The sequence below is a fragment of the Carlito syrichta genome, unplaced genomic scaffold (genome assembly GCF_000164805.1).
Source record: "Carlito syrichta isolate Samal-C Ts95f unplaced genomic scaffold, Tarsius_syrichta-2.0.1 Scaffold305252, whole genome shotgun sequence".
Taxonomy (NCBI): Eukaryota; Metazoa; Chordata; class Mammalia; order Primates; family Tarsiidae; genus Carlito; species Carlito syrichta.
The window spans coordinates 161,875-172,497 of NW_007249348.1; the positions used below are offsets into that span (position 1 = coordinate 161,875).

At 49.0% G+C, this 10,623-nt stretch overlaps 1 protein-coding gene across 1 annotated transcript; it reads right to left on the reverse strand.

Annotated features, from left to right (window-relative positions):
• Positions 1–1,901: 1,901 nt before the first annotated feature.
• On the reverse strand, positions 1,902–9,466 carry THEM5 (thioesterase superfamily member 5). The gene is made up of 6 exons (XM_008061445.2): positions 9,298–9,466; positions 8,139–8,340; positions 6,832–6,970; positions 2,746–2,856; positions 2,317–2,441; positions 1,902–1,993 (listed from the first exon to the last, which is right to left on the reverse strand). Exons 1-6 carry the CDS (start codon positions 9,418–9,420, stop codon positions 1,950–1,952), a joined length of 744 nt encoding a protein of 247 aa, XP_008059636.1. The 5' UTR covers positions 9,421–9,466; the 3' UTR covers positions 1,902–1,949.
• Positions 9,467–10,623: the final 1,157 nt, after the last annotated feature.

The following is a 10,623-nucleotide window of genomic DNA, read 5'->3' on the forward strand; positions in this document are numbered from 1 at the left end:
TCTTCTCATTCTCCTTTCGTGTTTTCATCACTGTAATCTGGAATTTGCTCCCACCTCCTAAAATTGCTCTGGCCAAAGGAGACCACACCTTTCTCATGGCCAGATCCAAAGCCCTCTTTTCAGTTCTCATCTTCCTTGCCTTTTCTTCAGCATTTGATACTGCTGACTCATCCTCTTAAGGGCAGTCACTCCTGTCCTATTCTCAGCCTCCTAAATGGCTTCTTGGTCTTCTAGCTCAACCTTAAGCCTTAGTGTTACCTAACATCCTGTCTCTGACCTCTTTCCTCATCCTCCCTCTCCCGTACACCCCCACTGTCCCCTCCTCGCCTCTTCCTCACTTTTTCTCTGCATAAGCCATTCCCAGGGGTTCCGTGTCAGTTTTTATGTTGACTCACAAATTGAGTCTGCAGCACATCTCTCCTGAGCTCCAAATCACAATATCCAGGTCCCAGCTGGCACTTGCCACATGGTACAAGTTCATGGGCGCTTCAAGTTTAATGCACGTAAGACTGACTCCTTTACCCCCCACATCAGACCTGCTCTTTCTTCTTTTCTAGACAGACTACCTGGAAGTTCCCAAGCCAGAAACTTGGCGTCATCCCAGATGACTGTCGTTTACAAACCCACCATGTATAATTAGTTGCAAAGTCCCGCACTTGCTTCCCTTGTAACATTTCCCATATGTCTCGTCTTCACTGCTCTGACCCTGGCAAGCTCTTGTTGTCTCTAGAGTGGAGGCTGCAAGAGGTCCTAACCAGTCCTCCTGCCTCAGTCTTGCTGGTCTCTTACTGCCACCAGTCACCTTTCTAAATAACAAAGCTTTATATCCCTCCCAGCCCAAGCCCTTACCGGGCTCCCTGTTGCCTGTGCAACTGAGTTCAAACTCCCTAGCATGGCTTGCTCCTGCCCCTGCCCACCTTCTGCTTTCCTAAACACCTGCCTACTGTTTCACACTCCTGTGCCTTTGTCCTTGCTAATTCCTCTGCCTGAGATATCCTCCTCTCCCTTGCTTGCCTGGAGACATCATTAAACTTTTTTGTTTTAGAGGTGGGGTCTCGATATGTTGATGGGCTGGTCTTGAACTCCTGACTTCAAGCAATCCTCCTGCCTCGGCCCCCAAACATGATGGGATTCCAGGCATGAGCCACTATGCCCGGCCCCACTTAACTTTTTGTTTTTTTTTTTGAGTTGGAGTCTCACTCTGTCACCTAGACTGGAGTGCAATGGCCGCTCCCGGCCACCGCAGCCTCGACCTGCTGGGCTCCGGCGATCCTTCCACCTCAGTCTTCCAAGTAGCCGGAATTACAGGCATGCGCTACCACGCCCGGCTGATTTTTTTGATTTATTGTGGAGATGAGGTCTCGCTGCCCAGGCGGGTCTCGAACCCGCGGGCTCAAGCCATCCACTCACCTCAGCCTCCCAAAGGCGCGGGATTACAGGCTGAGCCACCGAGCCCGGCCCCACTTAACTTTTGAGACTCAGTTCAGACAGAGCTTCCTCTAGAAAGTCTTTTCTGATTGCTTTCATAGAGTAAAATCGCCTCATCTCCCTTGGGGCCTCCACTGCACTCATGATAGGAGCCGGGCTGGGCATGGAGTTTGATGGAGTACTCGGCCCCGGCTCCTGGTCCTCTGCCAGGGGTCAAGAGGGGCCTTTCATGGCTGTGTGCCTGGCGCTTCACCCAGGCCTAGCACCTGGCAGGCATTCAGCAAGTCTTTTCTGTTGATGCTGAACAGGAAAGTGAGCATGTGGGATGCGCTGGAAGGATTTTGATTTCCAACCACAGACAGTCTTGGGCCAAGAATGGGACTGTGAGACTTTATTTACTCAGAGGAAAGGGGCCTCTCCATCACCTCACTGACTGCTTCCTGGGGATCTCTCCCTGCTCTGTGGTGGTCCATGGCAGGAAGGGCAGAGGGTGGGAGGCTCTCCTGAAGGCACAGACACTGTTACTGGGACGAGTCTTCTTCCAGCTGCAGCTGAAGAAAAACACCTGCAAGAGAAGGGCTAGCTGAGCAACAAGAACCAGCACCAGGATGGCAGGGGCTAGGCAGGGTGCTCTGAGCAGGTGGCTCCAAATTACCCCTGGCCTGGATCCTGCTCCCACAATACAGGTTAGGCCACTCAGACATAGGAAGAAACCCTAGCTGAGTTTTCCCTCCCTTCACCTGTGTATCCAGCACGTGCTCAGACCCACACCTGACAAAGCTGGACCCCAGCTTGGGATGGATCCTCAGCATCCTTCCTCCTTCCTGTTTGTTCTGGGGTGGATGGTGGCAGGAGAGCGCCCAGGGCTGAGGCTGGGGACTTCCTTACCTGAGGACTTGGCATAGACCGTCTGCTGGTCTCTGCTCTGGGCAATGCAAGACATGTAAAGCCTCTGGTCCTCTGTCTTTTCCACTTTTACATCCAGTACAACCAGGGAGCCCACGGGGATCAAGCTGGGAAAGAAGGTAGCTTAGCTCATCCCTCATGTGGACCCCAGACCTCATCCCTTCACCCTCTATGCCCTTAACCTTCTCTTCATCCCACCTGCCTCAAGGACTCCTAAGTGGCCCTGAGTTTAGGGCCGGTTTGTCAGCTCCCAGAGTTGGATGGCAGAGGCTGCATCCTGGCCAGAGACTCGAGTCAGCTGGCGAGGGAGAGTGGCAGGCAGGACTCCCACGCCCCGACTGCCAAGGATGGCCACCCCCAGGGATGAACGGGGCTGTGACTTTGGCCAGTGCCCTCAGGATCCATACTTACTTTTTGAACCTGATGTCGAGGCTTACTGTGAACAGCCCCTCTCCAGCCAGGTAGGCAGTTTTAGAAAAGGTCTCATCCATCATGGCCGCCAGAGACCCGCCATGGGCAAACCTGAGGGTGGGGGTAGGGAGCAAGGCTAGGGCTGGGGCCACTGGGCAGACTGCCTCATGGGGCCTCACCCATCCTGTGGTGGCCCTGCCTCTCCCTCTCCCCACAGTCCTCCAAACATAGGTCTTCCGTCTCAGGGCAGCTAAACAGTAAAGAAAAGAGAGCTGCATCCCATCTGATCAAACCAGGCAAAACAACTGAGCTTTTCTCCTGTTTTGCTTCAGCGTGTGTTAGTAGCCACTGAGGCAATCATTTTATTTCACCAGGAACATTATTTTTTCTGATAGAGTTAATGGAAAATATTTTTCTGGTTCATCACCTAATTACTGACAATTGTTGTCATTTAGAAGGGTGCACACATAGGGAGACTGGAAACGCCCCTGAACTTTTCCTCCGTAGTTTTGGAAGCACAACCTTGTGCCATCTCTCACCTTACCAGTCACTACAGCCAGTGCTGGGCCCACATTTCAAGATATAAATGTGAAACACAAATTATGACCTATCAAGTGCCAGCACAGTGGACTCCTGAACAGCCCTGCCCATGGAGAGCCAAGCGCCCCTTCAGCAGCCTGCTGCAAACATTTGCTTTATGTAAAGAGCATAAAATGTTCATTTTCCCTTGTGCAAGCTTCATGCCAGCTACTTCACTGTTGGTTAAATTGGGGAAAATAGAAAGGTGTCTAGCTGTTGCATGTAAATAACATTGAGTATATTCGAGTTGCTGATTTTTTTTTTTTTTTTGAGTCCAAGTCTCACTCTGTCGCCCAGGCTAGAGTGTAGTGGTACACTCACGGCCACCGCAGCATCAACCTGCTGGGCTTAGGTGATCCTTCCACCTCAGCCTTCTAAGAAGCTGGAACTACAGACATGTACCACCAATCCCCATTAATTTTTTTTTCCAGTTAGAGTCTCACTCTGTTGTCCAGGTTAGAGTGCAGTGGCATGCTCATGGCCACTGCAGCCTCGACCTGCTGGGCTCAGGCAGTTCTTCTGCTTCAGCCTTCCAAGTAGCATGTACCACCATGCCTCGTTCATTTTTTGATTTATTGTAGAGACGAGGTCTCACCATGTTGCCCAGGCTGGTCTAGAACCTCTGGACTCAGGCAATCCTATTGCCTCTGCCTCCCAAAGTGCTGGGATTACAGGTGTGAGCCACTGCACTCAGCCTGGCTAATTTTTTGATTTACTGAAGAGAGGAGGTCTTGCCAAGTTGCCCAGGCTGGTCTCAAACCCCTGGACTCAGCCAATCCTCTTGCGTTGGCCTCCTAAAGTGCTGGGATTATAGGCATGAACCGCTGTGTCCAGCTGAGTTCCTGATTTTCAAAAGCACAATCCCAATTCTCCATGGGCCCAGGTCAGTTATTACCTGGGTTGCCTGCCTGATCCTGCCACCAATGGGCTTTTTTGGTGGAGAGAGCCAGAGGCCATGCAGCCATAGCCAACTGGTTGACACCTTGCTCCATCACTCCTTAACTTATGTTGAGTTTAGCAAGTTGCTAAACTTTTCTGAGGCTTAATTTTTCCACTATCTCTCAGTTACCTTGGCAAGTAGATATCATTGACTCACGTTTCAGGTTAAAAGACTAAAAATAAGAGGTCAAATTGCTTGCTTGGGATCCCAAGGCCAGTGGTGGCAGAGCAGGACTAGAAGTGGGGCTCTGGGTCCCAGATCTTGCCCTTCTCAAAGCATACCACATTCTTCTCAAAGTGGCTCTTTGAGAAGAGAAAAAAGCATACCACATTCTTCTCAAGTGACCCTTGTCTGGAAAATTCTGAGATTTCCATAAGAAGTTTCTTCCAGGAGTTGTTCAGCATCATGCTGTTTAATGTCCATGACTTTGTGGGTTTTGGAGGAATTTTGTTGATGTTGATATTTATTTTTATTCCACGGATCTGAGAGGGTGCATGGCAGTATTTTGATCTTATGAAATTTGTTTATACTTGATTTAGGGTTGAGGATGTGGTTCCATGTGGTGATGAGTAGAATGTATATTCCGTGGTGTTGGGTGGAGTTTTCTGTAGGTATCTATTAAGTCCATTTGGTCAAGTGTCAAGTTGAGGTTCCAAATCTCCTTATTGATTTTTTTGCCTCGAAGATCTATCTAGGGTTGTTAGTGGGGTATTTAGGTCCTCAGCTATGATAGTATTAGAGTCAATATCTTTTTTTAGTTTATTTAGTAGCTGTTTTATAAAAGCGGATGCTCCCATGTTGGATGCACATATATTTAGGATGGATATTTCTTGTTGATGGATTTGCCCTTTAATCATTATATAGTGTCCTTCTGTATTCTTTTCCTCCCCACCCCCCACCCCTTCCATAGTCTTTACATTTTTTTATAGCTTAAATGTTATTTTGTCTGATATTAAGATCATGACTCCTGCTTTCTTTTGTGTTCCATTCACCCAATAATTTGTTTTTCATCCTCTAACTTTGAGCCTGTGAGTGTCCATTCTGGTGAGATGTGTCTCCTGAAGATGGTATATTGATGGGTTGAATTTTTAAAAATCTAGTTTGCCATTTTATGTCTTTTCAGTGATGCATTGTGTCCATTCACATTTAGACTGACTATTGAGATGTGAGAGTTTATCATTGTCATGAGGTTCTTATAGAGTTGTTTGTATGTTGGTTGATTTTCTTTTGATTTTTGGGTTGATATATGTGTATGTTTTCAATTTTGCAGTCATGATGCATGCTGTGTTGGTTCTCTATTTTCCTGTATCTGTGGGAAGAGAGTGGCCATTCTTTTTTTTTTTTCCTTCTGTGTTTAATACCTTCTTAAATGTTTCTTGTGGAGTTGGTCTGGAGGCAGCATAGACTCAGAGATTGAATGTCTGGGAAGGTTTTTAATTCTCCATTGTTGATGAATCTTAGCTTAGCTGGGTAGGAAATTCTTGATTGGAATTGTTTACCTTTGAGAACTTTGAAGATTGGACTCCAGTTTCTTCTAGCTTGTAGTATTTCTGTAGATAAATCTGCTGCTATTCTAATTGGTCTTTCCTGGAAGATAGTCTTACCTTTCTCTCTTGCTGCCTTTAGGATTTTTTTCTTTTATACCTACTTTGTGTAAGTGGATTACTGTGTATCTAGGAGATGGTCTTCTCATTTGGTACCTTGCAGGGATTCTGGGAATCTCTTGTGTTTGGATGGCTGTATCTCTGATGAGATGTGGAAAGTTTTTTTGGATGACCTTGTGGAATGTTTGTTCCAGGCTGCTGTCATTCTCCTTTTCTACTTTGGGAATACAGATTAGTCGTAAGTTCAATCTCTTAATATAATCACACAGTTTCCTATGTTTTTAATAGTTTTGGTTAGTCCCATACTTTGGTCTTCAAGCTCTGAGATTCTTTCTTCTGTCTGGTTAATCTATCACAATAGAAAAAACATGGAACCAACTGGGCTGCCCAATGAGAGTGGACTGGATTTTGAAAATGTGGTACATATACACAATGGCATACAATTAAGAAGGATAAAGTTATGGACTTTGCAGCAATGTGGATGGATTTAGAGTCCATAATATTCAGTGATCTATCACAGAAACAAAGAACTGAGTACCATATGTACTCACTCATAAATGAACCCTGCACATTTATCATAATATTATAAGAAAGGGATTGGTGGGTAGGGCACATAACATCAATAAGAGTACATGATCTCAAACCAGGGGAAGTAAGGACCAAAGGGAGATCCAAAGTTTATCTATAAAATGACCACTTATCTACTTAATCCTAAATTATACCCCACATCTTTAAAATAAACAAATTTTAAAAAAGAAAGTTCTCCCTTATCTTCACATTGGGAATGGGCCAGACAACCCTGTGTCCATCCAGGCCTGGCCCTGTAAGACTGAAGCCTAGTGCCCTACACCCCTGTTGTTGCTCCTTAGAGAAAGTTACAGACTCCAGGGTCTGGTGTGTGCTAAAACCACCCTGCTGAGCCAAGCCCAGGGGGCAGCTTGGGTTCTTTGCCTGTGGCCTTACCCTGGGGGTCCCTCTAGGTAGGGGCCTGGTTGGAAAAGACAGATGGACTTCTTCTTGGATGGGTGGAAAAAGATGACATACTCATAGCCTTGTCCTTCCACCTGGATGCACCTGGTGAAGATGCGCTGGTCACTTTCATCTGGGGAGAGATGGGCAGTGTCACAGCTGGAGAAGGGAATATGTGGGGTGCAGCACCAGGGGTTGAGCCCTGCCTCAGGCACAAGGTCAAGGAGAGAGAACCCAAGGGCCCTCAGGCTCTGCCCAAAGTGCCCTGACTGAGGGTGGAGATAAGATCAGGGCAAGATCAAGACTGTAAGAGACCATACGCATTGAAAATTAAAAATGTAATTACTCATGTAATTAACATATAATTCAAAATAACAGTACTAAACAGTACAACAAGTACAGAAAAGGCCACCAAAGTTCTGACTTTTTCCCTCAAGACAACTATAATAGCTCCATCCTTTTTCAGAAGTATCAATTTAAAAAAATTATTTGGAGTCAGGCTCGGTGGCTCAGCCTGTAATCCCGCGCCTTTGGGAGGCTGAGGTGAGTGGATTGCCTGAGCCTGTGGGTTCGAGACCCACCTGGGCAACTTGGCAAGACCTCATCTCTACAACAAATCAAAAATGAGCTGGGCGTGGTAGCACATGCCTGTAGTTCCAGCTACTTGGAAGGCTGAGGCGGAAGGATCGCCGGAGCCCAGCAGGTTGAGGCTGCGGTGACCAGGAGTGGCCACTGCACTCCAGTCTGGGTGACAGGGTGAGATTCCAACTCAAAAAAAAAAGGGGGGGGTATTCCTGCTTTGTTTTTATCATAATCCCAAGGGTAGCCTGCTCACTGTATCCACCCATTCACCACTGGGAGACCATGTATATGAATGAGAGAGACAAGAAAACACACACACGCACCCCCAGAGGAAGAGGGTAGGATATTTCAAGAGTGGGACCTGCATTGGGCAAGGGGGGTCCAAGGGCTTGGGGTGGAGGGCTTGGGCTGAGACTTGATCCTAAGGGAAGAACCACCGTGAGAAGTCAGAAAGGCAGGAGCTGAGCTGACAGCTCGCCAGTGGGGACACGCCTGGCTGGGAGCAAAGGCGGGCCCTGGAGGGTGGGCACACTTCAGATGGGAGGAAGGGAGCTGGAGACCTGCCTGGGGCTGCAGCATGATGGGTGGAGTCAGGCAGCTGGAAGAACTGGGCTGAGAATTGGAAGGGAGCTTGTGAATCTCCTCCCAAGAGTCTTAGAGCATAGGGAAGGGGGCCAGGGACATGTGTGTGTCGACCTCCCTCTCGGGCCTGGCCTTACCTGAGGTGACTATCAACCCAGATGGGAGCTTGAGTCCCTGGATGTGGTCTCTGTTGGACTTGAAGGAGGGTAGCTTGATCCAGCCGCTGGACTTGGTCTTCTCCAGAAATTCTTGGTACAGACTCAACATGTCTGGACACCAACTGGCATTGGGAAGAGCATAATCCTTCAAGTCTGTCTTCTCTGGGCAGAATCTTGAGACCTGGGCAGGAAAAATCAGGAGACGAGGCGGTGTCCTGAAGGGAGGTGGCTGCTGCCTGGACTGCAGGGCCTCTATGTAGTCTGTTCCTGGATTCCTGGGCTCCTCAAACCCTTCTGCCCGAGAGCCACCCAGAGGGAAAGGGTCCATCCTCCTTGCAGAGGGTTCAGGGATCCCTGTGGGTGACTAGGTAGGGGGTGCTGAAGAGCCAGGGGAAGGAACAGGGGCCAACGATTATAGGCATACTGCTCCGTGGGGCTGCATTACTCTTGTTCTGTTTTCAAAACTTTGAAGCTGAGTACTGCTAATATTAGCCCCACTGTACCGATGGGGAAGCTGAGGAAATATGGCCAAGGTTGTCAAGCGTGTGAGTGTGAGACCTAGTGGTTACACTAGACACGGTCTACTCTCGGGAGGTAAAGCCACAGGTGGTGAGGACCGCTTTTATGACTCCTTGCCGCAGAGGCTGCTCCGGTTCTGTCCACAGCTGTCGGCCTGCTTGGGCAGGACTGCCCCTTTGAAACATGCTTGGACCTACACAGAGGTGTGAGGCCACAGCTGAGGCAGAGATAGTGTGTCTGTCTGGGGGACAAAGGGGAGTCCTCTGTAGCATCAATAATGCCAGTTGCTCATGCACTAATTGCAACTATGGGCAGCAAGCAAGCTGCTTGTCAAGACCATAGACAAGGTCCTCTGTCTAGGAACATTCCAACTTTGGTGCAGTAGTCTGGGTCCCATAGGAGGAAAGTGATTTGTGGGCGGCCACACGAGACTCAGATTAGGAAGCATGCATCCTGATGGTTTAGTCTTGCATCTGGGCTATTCGGTATCTCAGAGCACCTTCCCTTTGACAAAGCAAATAGCTCCCTCAGATGCTGCCCTGCCCACCCCTGCCACAAGCTAGGCAGAGGAAATTTGGGGTACTCCTTAAACCCTAGGCACCCGGGAGAACTCACTCACCAGGGAGTCTGTGGAGGATCCAAATGCTAAGGCAGGGTGGAGTCCAGGCAGGATACAGGGGCCCCCAAGAAGTGCTCTGGGGTGGCCAAGTCTTGCTGCCACCTGGAAGCCTCTCCTTATCATGACCGACTGCTGGGATCCCGGCCCTGCTTGGACCGAGGGTACTGGCTGACTCTGGCAGCAGGCCACTTCTCACAGGCTTGCTTTCGGCAGGGAGCCCCTGTTGCAGAGACAGGCAGGACTGGGCTGGTTTGATGCAACACTCATGGGTGCTTGCAGCCTTTAACTGATCCCAGAGCCCCACCCAGCGCTCGGGGAGGGGCAGACACTGCTTGGGGCTGAAAAGGCAGCAAAACTGGCCTGAGTTGTTAAAGGAGTTTTTAAAAAGTGCATAAACAAATAGATGGGGCACACGGAGCCTTGGAGAGCTGTGAGGGGGGTTCTGAGGGAGAACTCAAAGATTTTTCCGGAAAGATAAGTCTGTCTGTCCTGTGATTGGAGGGTGTTTGGTGGAGTCTTTGTCATATGTGCTCTGAAAACTCTGGTATGGTTTAGAGACTCAGAAAATGAACTCATAGCCCTTAGACACGCTCTTCTTCTATTCCAGACAAGGGTTAGCACAGGGGAGTCTCACCTGCTGGTCCCTGACCAGGGGTAGGAGCTGGGGATGTGAGAGTGCTTGAGGGAAGAGACAGAAAATCATTTGGGAGGAAGCAGCTTAGCAAGGAAACTCTAGTGCTTTGGGAGCCCCAGGGAGGGGCTGATGGCAGGGAGACAGTGTGGGGAGTGAGGCAGGCACGGGCAGTGAGGCTTTGTCACTGGTGAGCCTGAAAGCTTTGGGTGGGAGAGTGATGAGGAGTGCTCAGCCAGCGTCTGCAAGGTGGTGGCGTTGTGTAACGTTGTTTGGTAGCATTGTGTTTTCCATCGAATTAAAACTGCCGATTATCTTTCTTTCTTCCTTCCTTCCTTCCTTCCTTCCTTCCTTCCTTCCTTCCTTCCTTCCTTTCTTCTTTTCTTTTCTTTTGTTGAGTTGGAGTCTCACTCCATTGCCCAGGCTGGAGTGCAGTGGCATACTCACGGCCACCCTAGTGTTGGCCTGCTGGGCTCTGGCTATCCTTCCACTTCAGCCTTCCAAGTAGCTGGAACTATAGGCATGTGCTACCACGCCCGGCTAATGTTTTTTTTTATTTATTGTAGAGGCGAGGTCTTTCCAAATTGCCCAGGCTGGTCTTGAACCCGTGGGCTCCGGCAAGCCACTTGCCTCGGCTTCCCAAAGTACTGGGATTACAGGCTGAGCCACCAAGCCTGGCCGCCAATTTTCTTGTT